Genomic DNA, 24603 nt, shown 5'->3' on the forward strand with positions numbered 1-24603 from the left:
GTGTTAGGAATAGGTGCTTAAAGAACCAGGAAGATAGATTAGACAGTTTAGATAGAATTAATTTGGGGCATCTATTTGACCCTCTAAATGATTTGAGCATTTATGATGCCTCCTATGTCTTCATTGCAGTTTCCTTTTTGTAAAAAGTAAATGTAATTATAATGTACTTGTAAATGTAAAATTTGGTAAAGGATGGATGCCTGGGCCTGACAAGAGGCAGTCTGGAATTGCAAGAGGCTATTTCCCCTTCTGAGTCACCTTTATCCTGCTGTTCTTCTGTAGGCAGCAGCTCCTGGGATGCCTCCCTTCACTGCCAGAGATAAAGAAGGTTTTACTATCTTTGGATCAACAGCAGGCAGCCCGGGAGAGTCTGAGTGCCTTAAAGAGGCCTAAAAGGAGAATCACTTTTCCATGAACAAGTAATATTGTAGCAATAACAGTCAAACTTTATTAATATAGCACCTTCTACCTTAAATGGATCTCTAAGTACTTTGCTAGGGAGTTAATCATAGAGTTCAGCCACAAAGGGAAGCTGGTTGCCCTCATTATTCCCATTTCTAGATGCAGAAACAGATGTTCAGAGGTACCTACCTGGGAAAGGGAGCAAAGGCCAAGACGAGAACTTGTCATTGGAGAATTCACGCAGGGCCCCTCTCTGGAGCATAGCAAAACTATTCTAGACACTTTGAATGGATTCCTTTCCTTAATGTTAGCCTTTGGCTCAGCATGATTAGAAGGATGGGTAAGGTACAGCAAGTGGAATGGGGGCAACTAGGTGGCACAATGGATAGAGCACCAGACCTGGCATTGAGAGAATGTGGGTTCCAATCTGATCTCAGATATTTCCTAGCTGTGTGACCCTAGGCAAGTCACTTAAACCCTCAAACCTAGCCCTTGCCCTTCTTCCTTAGAGGTGTGTTACTAAGAAATAAAGTGTTTAAAAAATGGAATAGGAGATGGATTGTTACTGTTTGTAAAGGTCACTCCTCATCATTTACAGAATAAGGCAGTATGCATAGTGGAGAAAAGACAGGAAGTCAGGAAATCTGAGCTCAAGGCTCAATTTACCATTATCTAACTTTTTCTCTTGGTTAAATCATTTTATTTCCAGCAGACTTAATACTTATTGTCAATAAAATGGAAATCATGGCATATCATAACTAGAAGGGTCCCTGGGATCATCCAGTGGAACACTTATATGCACAAGTAGCCCTTTTGCTTGAAAGCCTCCAGTGATTATGATGAGCAGGTTAATTTTTGGGAAAAAACATAGAAAGACCAACATGAAATTATGAAGAGTGAAATGAACAGGACCAAAAGAATACTGTACACAGCAACAGAAATATTATTTGAAGAATGGCTAGTTTAGGTCCACCTCCAGAGAAAGAACTGATAGATAGAAATAAATAAAACATAATTTCATATACACAATTTTTTTTGGTGAAATGATGCCTTCTTTAATGGGGGTAGGAGAGGGAAGGAGGGAGTTAAATGGATATTTTATTGTAACAAACAAATGAATGAATAAATAAATTTAAATTAAAAAAAAAAAGAAAGCCTCCAATGAAGGAGAATTTCCTGAGGTGGTAGATTTCACATCAGGGACATATTAATTATTGGACAGTTTTCTTTGCAGCAAAGCTAAGTCAGTCCTTATCTATTTCTACCCATTACTTTTAGTTCTGTCCTCTAGATCAAGCAAAACAAGTTAAATTCATCAATGAACATGTACTTATTAAGTACTTATTACAAAATAATAACAGTTAGTCCTAAATATAGTGTTGTAAAGTTTAGAAAGAACTTTATAAATATTATTAATTTTATCTTCACAATAACCCTAGGAGATAGGTACTATTACTATCCTCATTTTACAGAAGAGGAAACTGAGAAAGATACAAGTTAAGTGATTTGTTCAGGTTTATATGCTTGTAACTGAGGTCAGACTTGAAGCCAGGTCCAGTTTTCTTTTCTTTTTAATCAGTGGTTTTATTTTTATTTCATTTTTTTCTCAATTACATGAAAAATGAACATTAATTTTTAAAAAGTTAATTTTCAAATTTTCTTCCTTCTCCCCTCTCCCTTCCTTGAGAAGGCAAACAATTTAATATTGATTATAAAAAGTTCAGTCATGTGAAACACCTCCATATTAGCCAATGTTACAAAAAAGCACAGATGCTCCCTCAAATAAACTAACAAGGAAAATAAAGTTTGAAATTATGCTTTATAAATAATTATACTTTAATCTGTATTCAGATTCCACGACTTCTTCCTCTGGAGGGGATAGCATTTTCATCATAAGTCCCTCACAGTTATGTTAGATCATGAGATCACTAGAATAGTTGTCATTCACTGGTGATCATTATACAATATTATTGTTATGGTGTAAAATGTTCTCCTGGATCTGTTCCCTTTACTTTGCATCAGTTCATTTAATTCTCTCTATGTTTTTCTAAAAGTATCTCACTTGTCATTTCTTATAGAAAGATGGTATTCAATCTCAGTCATATACCAAAACATGTTCAGTCATTCCTCAATTGATGAACATTTCCTCAATTTAGAATTCTTTGCCACCACAAAAAAAAAGCTGCCATAAATATTTTTCTTTGCATAGGTCCTTTTCCTTTCTCTCAAAAAATTTCTTTGGGATATAGTTCTAATAGGTAGTATTGAGACAAAGATATACATAGTTTTATGGTCCTTTGGGATTAGTTCCAAATTGTTCTCCAAAATGGTTGCATCAGTTCAAAACTCCACCAACAGTGCATATGTCCCAATTTTTTCACATCTCCTCCAGCACATATCATTTTCCTTTTCTGTCACATTAGCCAATGTGATAAGTATGAGGTGGTATCTCAGAATTGATTTAATTTGCATTTCTCTAATCAATAGTGATTTAGAGGGGCAGCTTCATGGTTCAGTGGGTAGAGAGTCAGACCTAGAGATGGGAGGTCCTGGGTTCAAACTTCCTAGATATGTGACCCTGAGCAAATCACTTAACCCCAATTGCCTATATCTTATTGCTCTTTTGCCTTGGAACCAACACTTAGTATTGATTCTAAAATGGAAGGTAAGGGTTTAAAAGATAGTGACTGAGCATTTTTATATGATTATAGATAGCTTTGATTTCTTCTTCTGAAAACTGCCTGTTCATATCCTTGGATCATTTATCAATTGGGGAAAGATGCATATTCTTATAAATTTGACACAATTTTCTATATATTTGAAAAGTGTGTCTTTATCAGAGAAATGTTCCGTATTCTAGCCATTGCACTACCAGCTGCCTCTATATGCCAGGTACTTTGTAAGTCTATTCCTTCTTCTATATGATAGCCCTTCAAAAATCTGAAGATATCTATCATGCCCCTACTAGGCTTTGCTTTTCTAGCATAAACAATGTGAAGTCCTTCAACTTACTCTGACAAGGCATGTTCGCTAGTCTTCTCACTATCTTTAGTCTTCCTCTCTGTGATGCTCTCCTATTTGACTATGCCTTTCCTAAAGAAAGTGAGAAACAGAAATAAAAAGAAATGTGGCCTAAAAGGATGAAATATATGTACCCCTCTCCTAAGATTCTATTAAAAAGTAATGCCAAAGTAAATCTCCTCTTCTTTCCCTTTCTCCCTATCAAAATAACAATAGCAAATAAAAATGAAGCTCCCATGTACCCAAGTACCTGCATCATTTCCTCATAACTTTTTTATTATTTCAGGCCTCAAAATGATGATTTACCTGCTGCTATGTGGCTAACAGTCTTCTAGTCATCTAAAATAATGATAGTAAGACCACATTAATATGGTCCCACAACAACTCTGTAAGGTATATGGTATTATTAGCCTCTCAGGAAACAGATTCAGAGATTAAAACATTTTGCAAAGAACACACAGGTTGTTGGTGGCCAAACTAGGATTTGAATACAGTTCTGCTGACTTCAAGTCCAAATTTCTTTGCTTCTACCCCAACACCTAGCTTATCATCAGGAAGAATCTTCTATCCTGAAAGCAGAGGGAGAGTTCCAATTATTGTTATATAGATATCACACTTAGATATCACTAAAAACCTGAAATGATGAACTATTAAAAATCTAAAGATTAGATGATAAGGTGACAAAGGTAGCCTTCATGATCCCTCTTCTCAGCCACCTCACAACTTGGATTACGGGAGATCTAAGAGCTCTGATGATTCTTGCCTTCCCCCCAACCTCCCCCTATTCATAATACCTTGGCCATTATACCAAGTCTATTTGGTGATAGAAGACCTCTGAGTAAAACAGATTCTCATAAAACAGTCTTGGATAATTAGCAGCCAGGTTAATAGGTTTAGCACAAAGTCCAAGTAGACACTACCACAGCTTCTGCAGATCAGGAGGGAGGATTTAGGTCAATGATGAGAGCTTACATCATGGAGGCCCTCAGTGCTGAGCAGCTTTGCATCACTGATGTGCCAAGTAAACTCTGCCTGTGCTGTGCTCCCTAGATACCAAGGATGCTAGACCCTGTGATGGGCAGTGCAGGTCCTTTCAGCAACACTTTAGGGGGAAAATAATAATACAAGTACAAAGATAAACAGCAACTACAGAAAAGGGGAAATGATCAAGGCAAATCCATTTCGCCCCCTGGGCTTTGTGATTTTGAAAGACAAAGTGTTTAAGAATGAAATCAACTGTGAAAAAGTTTGCAACTCTGAAAAACCTGGGAACCCTCAGTACAGATATATCAGGTGCCTAGGTTTTCCCTAATTTGAGCCCATTTGCAAAGCTGACATTATTCTAATATACCTAAAATCAGTCTTGTCTAGTGGAAGATGGCTTGGATAGGCATCAGGAGACTTGGCTTCTTCTAACCCCAGTTCTGACCCTTAATAGCTATGTGACTTTGGGATATTTGATTCATCTCTCTGTATCCTGGTTTTCTTATTGGTAAAATGAGAGTGGAATTAAATGGTCCTCGGTCCTGAAAATTCTGTCGTCCATGTCAATACTAAGGAAAGCAAGGGGACATTAAGAGATTAGGAGTTCCCCCATTGCTCCCAAGGAATAAAAATCAAGAACACTTTACCAACTTCTCCTAAGGTTTTATGTATCATACCTAACACCTATGTTTTGAATGCTATTTTTAACTTTGGTTTTTGGAGGCAGGGCCCCTAATGGAGGGTTTGTACTGTGGGAGGGTGTGCCCTATGGATGTTGGGATCTGATGGTATTAATCACCCATCCTGAACCTTTTAGTCCCAAGCTCTTTAGAATATGTGATGGATATAATCTGAACAATTGAAAAATACCATGTGCATGTTTCAAAATTTTCTAGTTAAGGAGCACAGATTACTGATTAAGACATTCTCGAGTATCCACACAAATCTAAAGATATTTCTTAGGGATACTTTGCATTTGGATTGTAACTTTCCTATTTAGGGAACAGCTCTGCAAGGGTTAACCTCTGCTATAGTCTCAGCCTTTGCAGCTATGCTGGGTGCTGGCACTGCAGGGGTTAAAGTGGGAGCTCTCTGCTGCTCACCGTCCTTCCTGGAGATTAATGTGCTAAGTCTCAGCTGTTCAGTGTGTCTGTATCGGAGGGAAAGTGTTGGTCAGTGATGGAGTTGCTGTCATGACAACCCTGGAAGTCTGTGCGTGTGCAAGTCGGAGATGTTCCTGGGAGGAAGGAGGTGCTGAAACTGGGGAAGCAGCTGAGTTTGGTGTGGCTCTGGCGAGGCTCTCCGGTCGGCCGGTTTCATCTTCTGCATCTTGCCCTGCCTAAACCCAGAGAGGGAGAGAGAAGGGGCGCCGCGGCTTCGTGTGGCCCCTGCGGTCTCCCCTTCTTTCAACCTTCTCTGCTGGAGCCGCATCTCTCTTGGAGGGTTTGGATGTAACGGGGCGACTGGAGTGTGTGCATTTTGGATTCAAGGAAGTTGAACAGAGGGAGCTGCAGCAGGATTCCTGGGGTTTGGACGTGCCGTGCCGAAGCTGCGTGAATGGTGTATCGCCCTCCGTCTCATGTTCCCCTGCAGTAGCAGGGGGCTTTTTATACATATCTCTACTTTGTATCTGTACTATTGTTACAGCTTTCCCCTTCCTCTCTTGGTGGTGACCTTTTCTCCCAAACTTGATAGAAAGTGTCGGGATCGTTCTTTTTGTCCCTATACCATCTGAGGAATTACCGACTTGCTCGTGGGTGTTTGAATGAAATCGTTTCCCCCATCCCCAGTACCAAAGTGCTTAGTTCTTACCAAAGTGCCATGTCTGAACTGTTAATTGGAAGAATCCTCTCCTGAAAACGTGTCCACACCTTTGCACCTGCCTTCATCCTTTCTTTTTCTGCCGGCTCCTCCCTTGCTGGAGGAACACCAAGGGAGCCCTCTTCAGATGTTGTCGTCCGGGAATTCGGTTCTCTGATGCTGGAAAGCTGAGACTGGATTTGGGGGAGGATTATTAGACTTGCCGGAGCTCCCCTCCCCGCCCCAAACACACAGAGTGCTCCTGGTTCGCTCTGTCCCCTTCCTCTCCCCCCGCCCCGCTTCCTGTGACTGGCTGGGGGGGGCGCCTGCGGTGCCGCTGCTCCAGTTCAGGGAAGTTGTGGCTGTCGAGAATGGGGGTCGGTGGGTACTTGCTGCTGCCCTGGAGGTTCCTTGTGGTCCTGTCTCTCAGGCTGCTGTTCCTTCTGCCCACAGGAGTGCCAGTGCGCAGCGGAGATGCCACCTTCCCCAAAGCTATGGACAACGTGACGGTCAGGCAAGGGGAGAGCGCCACTCTCAGGTAGGGAGCAGCTCTTCGCTTCTTTGTGATGGGGGGAAAGTGGGTCTCTTCAGTTGTAATGATTTCTGGTGTGTGTGTGTGTGTGTGTGTGAGAGAGAGAGAGAGAGAGAGAAAGAGAGAGAGAGAGAGAGAGAGAGAGAGAGAGAGAGAGAGAGAGAGAGAGAGAGAGAGAGAGAGAGAGAGAGAGAGAGAGAGAGAGAAACAGGCAGTGAATGGAGTTGCAGGTGTGTGTGAAACTGAGTACCTACGTCAAGAAGTGCCAGGCAATTCTGGCAAGAAATGTCACTTGTTCTCTGTGCCTGCTTGAGAGCAAATTACAGGAAACTGAAGAGACTGTTGTGGGAAGGAAGTTGGGTGTACTATAGGGATCCTGTCCTGGGTTTGTAGTACCGATGATAGCAGCCAGCTTTAATGTGCTGGGAATCTGCTATTTCTATGAATCCAGTCTTCCCTGGCTGGCTAGGGTAAGGAACATCTGTGGCCAGGGATCAGCTATTAGAAAAAGAAGTGGATAAATTCGTTCTCAGGCTTGGCATTAACACTTAAGTGCTGGGGAGCCTGGTGGCAATGATTGTAGGTGCTTGGATAAGCCTGAAAATGAAAAGCCTCTTCTTTGAAGTTAATGAGGCCCGCCCAGTGAAGAGGTCTGCTTTGGTCTGGATGCTTTGACTCTGCTTATGCCATGCTGAGTTGCCAAACTGGGATTCTGCACTCCCTGGCAGGGATACTGCTGGGCCCCAGGCCCCTCTGCCGATTCTCAGTGAGTTTCATGCCTTGATACTGTTAGCAATTGAGAAAAGAGGGAATGTCTCCTCCCATCTGGAAGCGGTTTATTGATGTAGATCTATGGTGAAGAGTCAGTATTGTTCATGGGAAATATCATATGCCCTGGTCAAACATTTTCTCTTCTCTTGTTGGCCACCAAGATAAAACCTCAAAGTGTTTTAAAGTCCACAATTATTATGATTTTGGTTATCATTTTTGTTATGATTATATTTTCATTTTTCTCATTGTTGATTATAAAAATTCAAAGGCTAGATTTCAATATTAAAGTGGGAACAGGGGTTTAAAGTAAAAGGAGACACTAGTGGCAGGAAATCAGGATTATCTGATACATTTGGTATGGCATAACATAACCAGATTTTCTCTATGGGTATTATAGTTATAGAAGCAAAAACTTTCAAATTTAAATGTCTATACACACTTTTAACCCAAAATAGAGCAAAGTAGAATTTGTTGTTGTGAGGGAAAGTCAAACCAGCTTATTCCATGGGACTGGATACCAAATAGATGGGTTGGAAGTCAGCAGCAAACAACATCATGGGCTCTCTCCAGACTTCTTTCTCCTTTTTATTTCCTTTCCCATCTTTTACTTTTCCAAGCAAGTGAGGCTGACTACAAATTACCATTTCTCTCTTTGTTTCTCTCTGTATTTCTATGTATCTCTGCCTCTATTTCTCTGTCTCTGTCTGTCTGTCTGTCTGTCTTTTATGTCTTATAGGAAATGGCTTGTTTCCTACTGTCCAGTTAGGACTTCTGAACTGGTCAATGTTAATCTATAGATAGTACACTATATGGAATAGCCCAGTATCAAAAGGGTCATTGGAACAATTGTTTTACTCACTAATATAAGACTGGGCCATCAGACTTGAGATTAGTAGTGTGGTGTAAAGAAACTGTGCAAGAGCATCAAAAATCCCATAATGCATTTTCATGAAGAGTCAACCATTATGTTCACAACAAAATTTCAGTTGTCCAATGGCTCCTTTAATCATTGGTTCCCCTCTTTCAGGTTTTACATTAAGAGCTGTGTCATATAGATATTAAACATGTTTCTTCCCACCCAAGAATGAATTTCAACAGAACTCTCACAATCTATTGATTGATAAATTGTAAGCAGAAAACATAATGAACATCAAAATACCAAATTTTATAAGTGATGTGATATATTTGACTCATTAGCTCTTTTTATCTACCTTTCTAATGTAATTTAGATTGAGGAAAGGGGCATTTTCAAATGAAAAAATAATGAGGGAGAGAGAGAAAGACAGAGAGACAAAGTGCTAGAGAGACAGAGAGAGATTATAAGGTATGAAATTTCTCAAGGCCAATGACATGTGAAGAATAACATTATAAACTGTGATGAAATTTGGAGCTCCTCAGAGTGCTTTTGTCCTTATGTGGCATTCCTTAGATCTGGCTTCATTCCAGCTATATTCCTAAAAGAGTTGAATTCATCAAAGTCTGAGTATAGGGCTGAGCTTGAGTTAGAACTTGGTTTCTTTTCAGTCTGTAAGGGGCCTTGAATAATGCAAGTGTTCTCTGGTATATTTGGGTTGATTTTAAAATTTCCTTCTACCACTTATGACTTCATACATACACCACATGTTGTGAGCTAATTTCACATGTATTGTCTTACTCTGTCACTATTCCTCACTAGCCAGGTCTCTCTATGTGTCTGGAGGTCAACTCTGTTATTCCACTTATGAATGTGTTCAAGGCAAAATGGTATAAACTAGTCATATTTAACGCAATAAGCATGATATGAACACCTCTTCATCCTATGAATTATCCATGGCCCAAACTTCAATTCCTCCATCCTCCTGGATCTATATCTCTCCCAGAAACACTTTAAATTGTGGGCTTAGTCTACATAGAACTACCCACAGATGGAACAGTGGGCAAGCTGGGAAACAGTCTTATTTAGAATGCTTCTGACTTTTGGTTGTGGTAATGCAGTAAGACTTTTGAATGTGGTAAGGAACAGTACTTTAGCCCTAAGCCTCCTAACTGTTAGCAGGTCTTGACTTTGTTCTGATTCTTCCTTAGAACTGTGTAAACTCAGATACAAGAGTGCTGCGCTGCTCCCCATATTCTTTAGAGTGGAAATGCTTGGCTTTTGTGTTTCTCTCAAGATCCATTTTACTAAGTATCATCTAAGGATATTTTTCTTTCAGTTAACATTTTATAGTCTTAAGTTTAGAGAGGAGAAGGATGATTACAGATTTACTCAGTATTATTTTTTAATTGACCTGGACTCTCAGCCATTGCTGCTTCACTTTTCAATTATCCTCTCTCTCTCTCTCTCTCTCTCTCTCTCTCTCTCTCTCTCTCTCTCTCTCTCTCTCTCTCTCTCTCTCTCTCTCTCTCTCTCTCTCTCTCTCTCTCTCTCTCTCCCTCCCTCACCCCCCCCTGCTCTTCTATCTCCTCTCCCTTTTTCTCTCTTCTCTCTTGTCAAAATTGAAGGAAGAAGGACAATCCATACATATTGCAGAGTCCATGGTCTCTTCTGTTCAGGATGTAGTTTTTCCTGTATCCAGCAGAGGACTTTTAGCCCAAGTTTTGTTTTTGCTCTCTGTATGTGTGTGACCATTTTAATAAAATGCTATCATTGTAAACACATTCCAATATTAATACACTTTAAGGATATTGTCATGATACACTTGCATCGTTCTCTGGAAAGCATCCCTATTTAGGAGAGGATTTTAGCCTCCTAAGATTTAGATCAGGGACATGAGAGATCATCTTCTCCATGACACCTCCCCCTTTAACTTTATATATGAAAATGTTAAAGATGGGAGTGGGTTGGCATTACATATTTAAGTAGTCAGTAGTTTAGCTGGGATTCAAACCCAATTTCTCAAATTCTAAATTTGGTGACCTTTTCATTGTGCAATAATTGTGTCCTTGCCTTCTTTCCACCTTCTTATTAATATGCCAAATGAAACTCTAAATTGGTAATATCTAATATGAAGGAAAATATAATTTTAAAATTCAGTAGACACCTATGAAAACCTGGCTTTCACATAGACTTCTCTGTTGACTGGTCCTAAATGATCTCCCCAACCCTGAGTTATAGTAGCTCTTACTATCTTATTTGAGTACTTACCACTTAGAAATTATTATTTATTTCCCAGGTATGTCTTATTTTTTTCCAGCTCAAATGTTAAGACCTTTAACCTTCCTGGATCTTTGCTTCCTACTCTGTAAAATGTGAAGCTTAGGATAGTTGGCCTCTGAGCTTACTTTTTGATTTAGAGAGGATCCTGTGATTCTTTAGGGCATGATCATGTCTTACATTTCTTTTGTAGGTATCTCAGAACTTAGTTGAATATCACCTATGCATCTCTAAACCAACCAGCATTTACAGAGTGCTTACTCTATTTTGGAAAGTAGAGACATAAATACAAGGAATGAAATAATCCTTTATATTGAGGAATTTATATCCTATCCATGACATTTTTGTTCAGTTGTTTTTTGAGTTGTTTCCAAATCTTCCTGACCCCAATTGGGGTTTACTTGGCAAAGACAGTGGAGTGGTTTTGAATTTTATTCTCCAACTCATTTTACAAATGGTGAAACTGAGGGAAAAGGGTTAAATGGCTTGCTCAGGCTCACATAGCTAGTAAGTGTCTGAAACTGAATTTGAACTTCAGGAAAATGAGTGCTCCTGACTCCAGATCCAGTATTCTATCTACTTTTCCACCTAGCAACTTTTTGATATTATTAGATATGCATATTTCTAGTTAAGAAAGATCTTTTTTTTTTCCATTGCCAATCAACCTAACAATTTAGACTCTTTCTTTGGCATCAATAATGCCAATAGTAACATTTATTAAGCAATGACTAGGTAAAAGAGGATGCCCTGATGGTTGAGAATACAGATAAGTATAAAGTATAGTCCCTATATTTTTAGAGGTTTATCATCTGGGTTAGAAGATTGGACATATAAATCAAATGCTACATACTTAGATAGGTTAACATGTAGGAAATACTAATGAATGGAGTGGAATAAATAATATACTTTCAGAGCAAGGAGTGGTTATTGAAATCCAGGGCAATTAAGGAAGGTTTCATGGTGGAAAAAAAAATGGAGCATAAGCAGGGTTTATAGCATGAATGAGACTTAGAAAATCAGAGAGAAGAAAGCAGTAAATCCCAAGGATTTTTTTGCCAAGAAAACCCCAAATGGGATCATCATGAGTCAGTTATGCCAGAAAAACAGAAGAATGAGAGAAAGCAAAGATCTAGTTCTTCTCCTTGTCTTCCATTTGAGCATTCTGATAAGTGCTCTGTTTTCTTATTTCTCATATAGATGAAATGAGGAACTTAATGATTAACTGATTTATTTCCTCAGAGTCACCTAACAAGTATCGAGAAGGAACAAGACCATAGTGTTCAATTCCTGCTCACCTTTGGGGCTTCATTCTCCTGTTCTTATGCAGTGTGATCAGTTAATACTAAGTGGCCCTACTGGTAGACTGAACTATGAGCTTTGTGTCTGTAAAGTGAACAGGACACAAGTGACTATAGCATCAACTAGTTCTGAGTACAATTTAGTTGTTCAAGAGGACACAGGGATTTACTTGTTCTTATTTAGCAACCTCCCTAAGACAGTCAAGCTCCTTTGGCTGTACTTCTATCCTCGCTCCTGAATTTTGATGTGCTTGGGTAGCTGGCTCACTGCTATTTCTGCTGTCATATTGCCCTTGTAGAGGTGTTAGTAAGAAGACTGCAGCCATGCAGATCTCATTGGACCGATTTCACCCCATCTAATCTCTTCTGAGCAAAAGCCTATCTTTCACAAAAGCATATATGTGACCTGTCGCCTTCTCATGCTGTCCCTCTGCATCCAGTCCCCATGAGGGAATAGTAAATCTATTACATTAAACCAACACATAGAGCTCCAGAATAATGAGAATTTCTAAGAGAATAAAGATTCCCTCCCCAAAGTCTCACTCAGGCTTTCTCACACCTTCTCAATTTCAAGTCCCTTGGTAGAGGTTATCTCTTGGTGTAACTATCGATCCATTGTTTATGACTTAACTTGTTCAGAATAGCAATGCCATTCAGAGAAGAGTGTGTAGTTCCAGGATGAATCCTTTTACTTCCAGGCCTCTTCTTAGGATCTTCCACCTCATAGCTCCCTCTGTGGGCTGCAAATAATCAAGCAGGTGGAATGAAATGCAGAAAAATACATTCAGATGGTCCTTGGGAGACAAACTGTTGTAGCTATTAGGTACATGGGCACCTGGGATCCAGTACTCAGAAGTCAAGTAATTTGACAGAAAGGATCCAATGACTAGATAAAAACAGATGAATAACCTAAGTTTCCACATGCCCCACCTGAAGTTTCAGGCACTTTACTAAAAGATCACTCATTTTTCTTGTTTGAAAATGACATAATTTACTTATTAGAAGGGACTTTAGAAATTTTCCTGCCAGACTCTTAAATTTTTACACTTAAGGAAAAAGAGGAATAGAAAGTTGAAGTGATTTATTCATAGGTCATACAGCAAGATCTGACAACTAGAATTATAGCTGGGTTTCTTTCCAGGCCACTATTTGCTTCATTGTAATATTATATTGATGAATACAAAATTCGGTATCATATTTTAATAGGTTTAGGGCTAAAGGGACCTTAGATGTCATCTAGTTAAACTAATTAATTTTATAGAGAAAGGAAACTGAGACCTAGAGAGGTTAAGTGATTTGCCTAATGTCACAAATGTAGTAAGTGGCAGACATCACATCTTACAGTTCTGCAAAGTTTTAAAAAAGTGTAAAGAAACCTCTACAGTTAGAAGATCTGAGTTTGAATCCTAATATTGCTAAAAAATTTTATTTTACCTTGGCCAAGTTATTTAACCTCACTGGTTTCAGTTTCCTTATTCAAAATGCAATTAGAAGATGTGTGATGATGACTTCTCTAGTGTAGGGAGAGAACAAAGAGAGGAAGTTTCCTGGGAATTTTAATTTAAAAAATCAAAATAAAGCAAAATAAAAATACATGGCAGGGTTGGATCAGAAAACCATTAAGATCTCCTTCATCTTGAAAATAATGATCCTATGAGATGGGATATAAAACTTGGTCTTCTAAGTACAAATACAGAGCAATTTTTCCATTACCCAGTTCTGCTTATTTGTTTAACCAGATATCTCTCACCCCAAATAAATTTGATTTCTGGTTCTAGACAGGGTCATGAGTAGAAATCTCTTTCCCTGAAGACTTGAGAACAGAGTTTAAAATCTTTAAGTTTTGGTATTTTTCATATGAACTGGAAACAGAGAATAACTTTGCTTCTGGAGGACTGACTTGAGCAATGAATATTTCTCATTTGAGTAAACCAGGATTTAATTTTTTCCCCATCCAACCTTGTGTTTCAAATGAGGATGGTCTTAGGTTTTCTTGGATGGTTAATAATCTTGGGACTCTAATGACATTAGGAAGAAAGGTACTGAAAAACATCAGATTAAAACATATTGGGTGACAATCACAAGGGAAAGAAAAGGATACAACATGCACAAATGCACGTGGGTGGAAGAGTAGATAGATGCAAGTGAAAGATATTGTCCACTTTAAGGTATAACCTTGACCTGCAGCCTTCCCTGCCTATGCATCTGCTAGAAGCTGCTCTAATGACATTTGTCTCTTGGGGGAACCTTGCAAAGCTTCATTAATTAATACTAACAAAGCATTTGAGCTCCTAGGATGTGTCTCCATGGAGGTGTAAAGTGTTATCCATGTAACGTTATCCTTGCTTTGTTTGAAGGGTCTTTGCAGCCTCAGGAGCTACTTGCTTTGTTCACAGCAATGGATTCTGTGAAATAGTTTACTGATGATAACCAATAAACTGGCCTGTCAGCAGCTCCCTTCGAAAGACCCTGGGCTGCTTAAACAGTTCTCGTTTTAGGAGACTTTAAATTGCTTGTATTTAGGTTTCTTTTTCAATGAAAAACAAGCTGAACATAGAATTCTGTGGGTCAGACAAGTGTGTTTCTTGGGTAAAGAGAAGGGGAAACAGAGTTTAATCTGGACATAATTCGTAGAACTGCAGATTTTTGGTGTATAGTATAGTATAGTAGTAGTCTCTCAGTAACCGAGGATGACGATTGCCTTTGTGCATTTTTGTGCACAAAGACACTTGTGTGTGAAGATTTAAGTGGAAAAGTCATTGCTCAGAGACAGTCCCACTCTCTCGGCATTGGAAGCCTGGGTCCATTGGCACAAAAAGTCATTACATCTGGAGACTTCCTCGGCTGCAATGGATGGCCATGTTGTCTTTTGTGCTCCAACATGCCCTAAGCACTCCACAGTGCCTTGCTGTATCATCACCATCTCAGCCGTTGAACCTTCTTGTTGGTTTCTTCCACCTGTTCAGCCGAAGCAGTCTTCACATGCTGGGTGAGCAAAGCCTTAGTTCACCAGGGGTCTACGACCCGCTGGCTACCATCACAAGGTTTAGCCAGCCTGTGGAAGCCATTGCCTGGGGTGTGGCCACTGCCACATGCTAGCAGCTACTAGGAGCCACAAGTGAGGGCTGGGTGTCCGGTGAGTGTCAGAGGCTGGAGAGCTGCCCTAGGAGGGCACAATAAGCCCTCCATACCAAAGATATTACTCCTCCCTGAGCACCCCATACAAGTCTCAGTAATATCCAGCTTCCTTGATCTAGTTCCTCATCAACCCCAGATGGCTCCAAACATCTGCTCGACCACAGTGCTGCCTGTACTTCTTTTAAAGAGCTTTAGGGATGAAGTAGTTTGCTCTAGGATTTTCTTTGTTCAGAAGTAACTATGTAGTACACTAGGAATAGCACTGGTTCCAGAGTTAGAAAAAACTGAGTTCAAATCTGGCTTCCTCAGATAATTAATATATGTACTACCTTGGATAAGTCACCTAACCTTTGTTTGTCCCAGTTTCCTCAGCTCTAAAATGGAGATAATGATAGCACCTGTCTTGTAGGATTGTTGTGAGAATCAAATGAGATGAACATTTATAAAGTGCTGAGCACAAGGGTCATGAACATAGTAGATTATATATAAATGGTTATTTTTATTATTAATAGCCTTCCTATACTTACTTTTTGTGTGATAAGTTCTTGAAACAATTTGTGAAGGGTAATATTTCTTGGAAGATATTTTTGTGATGATGATATATTTCTCCATTATTCTGGATACTTCTTGACTTATAAGAAAGAGAGGAAGGAAAATAGGGAGACAGGGGAAGTAGAGATAGATAGATATAAAGATAGATAGATAGATAGATAGATAGATAGATAGATAGATAGATAGATAGATAGATACAGAGAGAGAGAGAGAGACAGAGAGAGAGACAGAGACAGACAGCAGACACCAGGCACCAGACAGAGACAGAGAGAGACAGAGAGACAGAGACCCCAATTGAACCAGATTACATGGGGAGAGAGGGCATTTAAAAATTTTGAGTTGGAAAATGTATGTGGTGAAGGTTGGAAGGGGTACTACAGACACATCTATGATGCATTTAGTTTGAATCAGTAGATAGCTGTGGTTGCTGCCTTTTTTTTTTTACACTCAATCTTCTTGACTTGGAATTTGGATATAGAGTCAAGATGTTCACTGAAAGTGGGATAGGAGAAAGGAGATATTAGAGCTTCTACTTATAACCTTTGCTCCCAACAGTCAGGCTCAAAACTCCTCAGTGGATTGGGGAAACAATCTCATTCCTCATGTGGAAGGCTAGGGCAGGACCAGGGATAGCGCCACAGTTCCAGGAATGAAGTGCTGACACTTTCAGCTCTTTTGGAATGTCACTAGAACAGATTTTGTTCACAGATCATAGTTTTTGATCTCTGGTTTAAATGATGGTCTTAGAAAAGGTTACAATGGTGTCTGAAGAGCCTTTTTATCCCACTCTGAAGTCCATCAACTGAACACAATGCAATAGCTGGAATTTATTTGCATAAAGAAGTCAGTCTTTCCATACTGGCACTTTTTTTCCAGATCTCATATTTTGACATGACTAAATTGTTTGGGCTTATTTGTCCCGTTTGACTTTCTTGTCAGTATGAAACATTTGGGCACAGAAAGCTTTTTAGGGAGTTTTTTATCTTTCCTTTTTTCACAAAATGGCCAATATGAATTAATCTTACAATCTCGTTGATGGATTTAAAAAAATAATAGAATTTTTAATGAAAACAGCACCAAACCAAAAGAGTCATGGAAAATTACATAGCTGAAATCAACCCTCAGACAAAGCCCTTTCAGTCTAGGAAAGGCAACGGGAGATGTGTTTGTGTGAAAATAATCTTCAGATCTGCTCCAGAGTTCAAACAAGCTACTAATGTGGGGGATGAGTGGAAAAGACTGCTCGTCATTCAGAGTAATCATCTTTGGGCAAACTTACTCATTAGGAATGTTCAAGTCAAAACAGCATTAACTCTTTAAATTCTGTGAACAGAAAAAAGTGTGGATCCCCTTTTATTCAGTGTCTTTAATTGCACTTGGAAATTATGAATAGTATTAAAGTACTGGAGTTGGAGTCCCAAAGCATTTGATTAGAGTTCAGAACCTGTCTCTGAAACTTCCTACAACTATGAACATTTCATCTAACTTCTCTGAACAGATGATTTCCTCATCTGTAAGTAAAATTAGGATAATAATATCTTTAATACCACCTTATTGGATTGTTAGGCTCAAATGAGATAATGTTTATTAAGTACTTTGAAGGCACTATATACCTATTTGTAATTATTAATTATTAGGAACAGTAAGAATATGGTTTAGAGACCATTAAGTCCATTCCCTTAATTTTACAGATGAGAACATTTAGGCCTAGGGAGGGTTAAGTGAATTGTCTCCAAGATCACAGTTATTAAGTAAAAGAGCTTAGGTTTGAATCCAGGTCCTTATACTATGCTATGCTATCTATTAACATTCTTAATATATGCCTTTGCTCAGGTCCTATAGGCATTAAATGTCTAAACAGGAACCCAACTCCACAACCAATTCTATTACTTCATCTTCAATAAGGTTTATCCAAATAGCATTTTATGTATTCATTCAATAGGTATTTATTTTATTTGTTTACAAGTTCTTTTAAAAATTAATTTTTTAAAAGTTGAGTTCCAAATTCCCATGCTCCCTCTCTTCAGCCTCTCTCCCATTCATTGTGAAGATTAAGCAATATGATGCCCATGATACTAAATAGTATACATATGTATAAATATACTATCTCTCCAGCTCTGTTTCTCTCTCTTCATATACATATATATGTATATAAATAAAGTCTTTTTTATTTTTATTTTATCTCTTTGGCATATAGACCTAGTAGTGGTTTTTCTGAGTCAAAGAGTATGCAGTTTTATAGCTCTTTAAACATAATTCCAAATTGTTCTCCAGCATGTCAACCAATATTTCTTAAGCATATATACACATAAATACGCATGCATAATGGTTGGAGCTAAGGGAGATACAAATTTAGATTGCCACTGACCTTGTCTTCTAAGAATAATAATTTCTTATGCTAAAATCATATACATATGTGTGAATAGATAGATAGATAGATAGATAGATAGATAGATAGATAGAAAGAAAGAAAGAAAGAAAGAAAGAAAGAAAGAAAGAAAGAAAGATAGATAGATAGATAGATAGATAGATAGATAGATAGATAGATAGATAGATAGAGATATTAGAAATAGGTAAAGCCAGGTTTATCTCTCTAGTCAAGTGGATTCTAAATCATGATTTAAATAATTTGGGTTGTTGGCTGAAACATGAGCTGATATATTCTCTAAGACAACTAAATGGAGAAAGTATCAGTCCTGGACTCAGAAAGACCTGTAGCCTCATATATTTACTATCTTTGTGACATTGGCTAGTAACTTAACCTCTGTGTGCCTCAATTTTCTTGATGTTCAATTTAGGGAAAGAATAATAATAGCTATTTCATAGTATTGTGAGAATCAAATTAGGTAATATTTGTGAAATCATTTAGCACAGCACCTGGCCCAAACATGAACTTAGTAAACACTTCTCTTCTCTCATTCTTTTCTCTTTCCTTTTTCCAAGTAAAAGGATTGGGCAGAGAGGGGCATGGATACTGAGAGGGAAATGGTTTTGGGATGTGCCACACCTTATAAAAACCTAAACACAGATAATTTAAAACTAGGCTTGCCCTCCTTTTTCAAATGGAGTTCAGTTGTTCCACATGGGATGGAAGTATGATATAGTGGATATAGCTCTAGATTTGTAGTTAGGAGACTTGAGTTAAAATCCCAGATTTATTATATTGCTATCTGTGTGATATGTAACAATTGAGAAACTCTAAGAACTTTGTTTTCTTTATCTGTAAAACTGATATAATTATACCTGTGTTACCTAACTCATGGGAAAAATAATATTACAAAAACTGTATATATATATATATATATATATATATGTGATTATTCTTTACATTTATTTTTTGTTGTTGCTATTGCTGTTGACCAAACCAGTGATTTAATTGGTGTAAGGTATTTTTGATCCATTTAAATGCTTATAATTCATTTTAAAAATTAGAGGAACATAGTCATATATTTATAGGGATTCAGATGACTCCAAGAAGCTATTTAAAACTTTATTATAAGTATTTGATTCAAATATGAGACAAATTATTGATAATTATATATTGAAAATCTCAAAAGGTTAGCCTTGATCATCTTAAAATAAACTTTTAAAACTATCATATGTCTCTCTCTATATATATATGCATATATATATATGTATGCTCACATGCACATATTTAAACACCCCCTGCAAAGACAGGTTTTATCTTGAACTTAAATATAGAAAATGAATACATGTTCAAATAGATAAAAGATAAGACATTATAATTAGTGGAAAACATTTTAGATGAAGAAATGTTCATTAATTCATAAGGGTTTTTATTTTAGATAACCTTTTGTACTAGAGATATTTGTAAATTCAGTAATTTAATTGATGTATAATAAAGAGACAGATGGAATTATTTGTAGGCTTCTTTTTTACAACATTTTTAAAAGAGAAAGCCAGAACCAAGAGTAAGGTTCACGAACTATATTTAATAGTTAGTCACATACTGACAAAGATAGTATAGTAAAAGCCTATGTAGTAAATTCAGGGGATGAAGGGCAGGACAAAATAAAAAAAAAAGGACAGGACAGGATATGAAGGGATGGAATTGAATGGGATGGGATAGAATAGTGTAAGAGAGGACAGGACAGGACAGGGTAGGCTTAGATTATAAATGTAAATAGGCTTACATTGTAAATACAGGGAATGAAGATGGTTTGAAATAGTGAGGAAGGCTAGGAGAATAGTTGGTGGGAAAGGCATAGGAAGGAAGATATGGCTCATACTTTGATAGGGGTCAAAAACTGACAATCTTTCAGATATCTTATTACTCAGTACCATAATTCAAATTAGGTAGAAATTTCTGATGTACAAGGATTAAGAAAAAGCTAGTGAAATTGACTAGGATAAAGAGGAAAGTGGACTGGAATTGGAATGAGAAATTAGAATCAGACACACTAACCCTGAAAATTCTTAAGAAGGATAGGGTAGACCTTTGATTTTTTCAAATAAGAACCTCCCAATCAATTCAATAAGCATTTATCAAGTGCCTACCATATGCCAGGCACTGTGCTAAGAATAGGCTTACAATACAAGCAAAATCAGCCTCTGTTCTCAGGGAGCTCACATACTAATGGGGCAGACAGTGTTCAAGTAACTATATACAAAACAAGCTATCTAAGAGATCAATTGTGGGAAGAAGGTGTTAACATCAAGGAATATAGAGAAAGACCTTGAAGAAGGAGGGGTTTTTCTCTAATTCAGGTTTGTAGTACTTCTGTAATTTATAGTCTTAGAGGGTTGTCTTACTTACTAAATATTAAGTAGTATACCATGGCTCAAATTGAATATCTATCTCTATTTTATCTATTTTATCTAGTCTCCATTCAAATATAAAATGTTTTGACAAGACAAAAAAATGTCTTGAGGACAAGGGTGGTTTTTGCCTTTTATCCCCAGAACTGAGCACAGTGTCTACTGCTTAGTAAATACTAAATCAATTCTTGTTAATTGGTTAGTATGCAGTATATAATCCAGAGGGCAGAGAGTTGTCATAGTGAAGTGCCAGGCCTGGGGGATGGGAAGACTTATCTTTCTGAGTTCAAATCTGATCTCAGACATTATTTTTCCAGGTCACATGTCAATACAATTTTCAATAATCATTTTCTGACATTTTGTGATCCATATTTTCTCCCTCCCTTCTCTCCCTTCCCAAGAAGACAGCTAATATGATATATGTTGCATATGTATTATTAGAAAATATATATTTCCCTGTTCATGTTGTAAGAAATGGCACATATCACTAGAGAAAATTCAAAGAGGAAATAAAATGAAGAATGGCTTGCTTTGATCTGCATTCAGACTCTGTCAGTTAACTCTGGTAGGGGATAGCCTTTTTCCTTATGAGGCCCTTGGGAACTGTCATGGATCCTTGAATTATTAATAATAAGTCATTAACAGTTGATCTTCATACTTTATTGCTATTACTGTGTACAATGTTCTCCTGGTTCTGCTTACTTCACTTTGTATCACTTCAAATAGGTCTTTCCAGTCATTTTTTAAAATAATTTTTTGTCATTTCTTATGGCGCAGTAGTATTGTTACAATCATATTCCACAATTTTTTCAGCCATTCCCCAGTTGACAGATATCCCTTCAGTTTCTAGTCTTTGCCAACACAAAAAAGAGCTGCTATAAATATTTTTTATACAAGTAGATCCTTTTATTATATCTTTGATACAGACCTAATAATGGAATTACTCAGTCAAAGGGTTTGCAAAGTTTGATGCCCTTTGGGTATGGTTCCAAATTGCTCTCCAGGATAGTTTTATCAGCACACAGCTCCATCACCGGTGTATTACTGACCTAATTTTTCCACATTCCATCCAATATTTATCATTTTTCTTTTTTGTCATGTTAGCAAGTCTGATAGAGATGAGGTAGTACTTTAGAGTTTATACTTTGTTTTATGTTTTAATTTGCATTTCTCTAATTAGTAGTGATATGGAGAATTTTGTTTATATGACTAGTGATAACTTTAATTACTTCATCTGAGAACTGACTTCATTTCCTTTGATGTGACCTCAGATTTTGACTAGTTATATGACTCTGGGAATGTCTAAGAGTTCAAGAAAGAAATAGCAAGCCACTCCAGGAGATTTGTCAAGAAAACCTCAAATGGAGTCACAAAGAATCAGACATACAGACACAGGCACAGACATACACACAGGCGCTTACACACACACACACACACACACACACACACACACACACACAGACACACACACACACGGAAACAATAAAGACTTAGCTTTCTTTTCCTATTCCCCGAATGACCTACATAATTTAGGATCCTAGAGCTAGAGATGAAGAGGCCATGTATTCCAAATGTCTTATTTTACAAATAATAAAACAGAGACCCAGACAGTTAAAATAACTTGTCCAGGGGGCAGCTGGGTAGCTCAGTGGATTGAGAGCCAGACCTAGAGATGGGAGGCCGTAGGTTCAAATCTGGCCTCAGACACTTTCCAGCTGTGTGACCCTGGGCAAGTCACTTAACCCCCATTGTCTAGCCCTTATCACTCTTCTGCCTTGGAGCCAATACACAGTATTGACTCCAAGATGGAAGGTAAGGGTTTAAAAAACAAACAAACAAACTTGTCCAAGGTCATTTGGGAGTAGAATTTGAATACAGATCTTCTGACTGGCTGAGTCAGTATTTTTTCTACTGTGATATACCACCTCCATTTATATATATACTTTAACAAATTATTTTTAAAATCCTTACATTCTATCTTAGAATCAATACTCTGTATTTGTTCCAAGGCAAAATTGTGGTATATCATTTTTAAAAATTCTTAAAATATATGCAAGAAAACAAGAAGCAGTTCACTATAGAAAACAAACATTTGATATACAAAAAAATGTGGTAATGACTAGGCAATGGGGATTAATTGACTTGCTCAGGGTTACACAGATAGGAAATCTCAGGCAAGATTTGAACCCAGGAACTCTTGTCTCTAGGCCTTGCCCCCTAGGCCAAATGAAATTGTTATTATAGTTATTATATCATGGCAGATATAAAACTGTTATGACAAAAAGGAATTCCAAAGAAATCTTGTATAATATTTCAGGGATGACTTTCTCACAAAGCAAAAAGAGAATGTTGCAAAAAGCGATTTATGATAGTATGGAAGACTGGCCAGAGAGACAGGAAGAGTTTCAGAAAATGATCATGGAAATGATCATGGAGTGGAGAGGAACCTCTAGAAGTCATCCAATTGATAGTTTAAGTCATAAACCATTTATGATATTGTGGAAAGGACACCAAGTGGGCAGTCTGAAGACCTGGCCACAAGTTCTAATTGTGCTTCTTCATCATGTAATCTTTCGGACTATCTCTTTTTCTTCTACAGTGGTGGATATATCTTTTTTTGCACTGAGTCTCTTAGAGTTTTTCTGGACCCATGTGTTGTTGATACTAGTTGTCATTCACAGTTGATCATACATTATTGTTGTTACCGGGTACAATGTTTTCCTGGTTCTGCTCACTTCACTTTGCAACAATTCATATAAATCTTTCCAGGTTTTTTGTGATCTTTTTGTTTGTCATTTTTTATGGCACAGCACTATTCCATTACAATCATATTTCATAACTTAATTAAGCCATTCCCCAAATGCTGGACATCTCTTCAGTTTCCAGTTCTTTGCCACCACAAAAAGAGCTGCTATAAATAATTTTTACAGGTAGGTTCTTTCCCCTTACCTTTAATCACTTTGGTATATAGATCTAGTAGTGGTATTGCTCAGTATAAAATGTTTCTTCCACTTGAAAATTCTGTGTAAAGTATCAGTTATTATTATTACCATCATCATCCATCATAACAATTACGGCAAGAGAACTGAACTCCTTCATTATAAGAGAACTACATGTATATAGTTTTAGTTATCCCCCATTCAATAAAAGAAGGCGCTCTGTCCTCAAAGGGTTTACCATTTAATTGGGGGGATAGAATGTATGCATGTAAAAGGATAGCTAATAAATGTAAAGCTTCTTTAAAACTTGTGTGTGGAAGAAAATTCTGTAAGCTTTCCTGGGAACATTTTCCAGAGTGTAAGAAGCCTTTATCATTAGGACAATCCTCTTAAACTTCTAAATGAAACTTGGCCTCCTACAATTTAATTACCACTGTCAGAAAGAATAAAAGTGCAAGTAATATCTTTAGGAAACATGCTGCTGATCAACATAAGAGAAATAATGAGGTAATGCTGATGGTGGTAATAATTCATTACTTAATAAGCATATGTTGATTACTCCCAAGTACTCTGTGGAAGAACCCAAAAGAAATGTTCTCTATCTTCCAGAAACTTTCTTGGAAATCTCTGATCTATTTGGGTTCACTGAAGTGCAGGGACCCCAAGAAGTTACTTTTAGCCATTAGGGGCTTGGGACTGAAAGAAAATGGTCACTGAGGAAAACATCTATAGCCTCTGAAAATCAGTGTCTAGAAAATGAGGCATAACCCATCAATAAATAAACTAAGAAGCAAACAGAATTAATAAACAAACAAATTAATTAATTAATAGACAAATAAATAAATAAATAAATAGGGGAGCAAAACCAGTGCAAAAGCACCAGCTAGATCAAGTAATGTCAGCTTTTCTCTCAGTTTTTCCTCCCCAGCGCCAACTGTCACTAATTTAACTAACGTTTTGTAAATAAATGTGGCACTCGGACAGCTGTCAGCGCGCCTGCTATAAACACTCCTTTTGTCACTGAAAGCTGGCAGTGCCGCTCTGTTTCCCCTGCAAATGCAGCCGGCACTGCCAGTTGGCTCCTGGATCCAGGACTGTCAGGAAAATACATGGAGACCAAAGGCTGAGAGATGGAGGGCCTTGCATCGGGCCCTACGCAAACATACTTCCACCTGCCAGCAGCTTGGAGAAGGGTAGCCCTTGTTTCCAAACTTTGTCAATTTTTCTTAAGTTTACTTATCAGACCTCTTACTA

The 24603-nt window shown here is 37.8% G+C and overlaps 1 protein-coding gene across 5 annotated transcripts in view; it reads left to right on the plus strand.

Moving 5' to 3' along the window:
• NTM (neurotrimin) overlaps nt 1–24603 on the plus strand; it is a 1347813-nt gene that overhangs the window by 766007 nt on the left and 557203 nt on the right. For 4 of the 5 annotated variants that reach the window (XM_056825120.1, XM_056825118.1, XM_056825121.1 and 1 more), the window contains exon 2: nt 6661–6745. In XM_056825120.1, the coding sequence (XP_056681098.1) occupies nt 6661–6745 (85 nt within the window). Of the gene's footprint in view, nt 1–1966; nt 6746–24603 lie in introns of those variants that run through there. The other variant, XM_056825122.1, reaches the window with a different exon arrangement.

This window comes from Monodelphis domestica, chromosome 4 (assembly GCF_027887165.1).
Source record: "Monodelphis domestica isolate mMonDom1 chromosome 4, mMonDom1.pri, whole genome shotgun sequence".
Lineage (NCBI taxonomy): Eukaryota > Metazoa > Chordata > Mammalia > Didelphimorphia > Didelphidae > Monodelphis > Monodelphis domestica.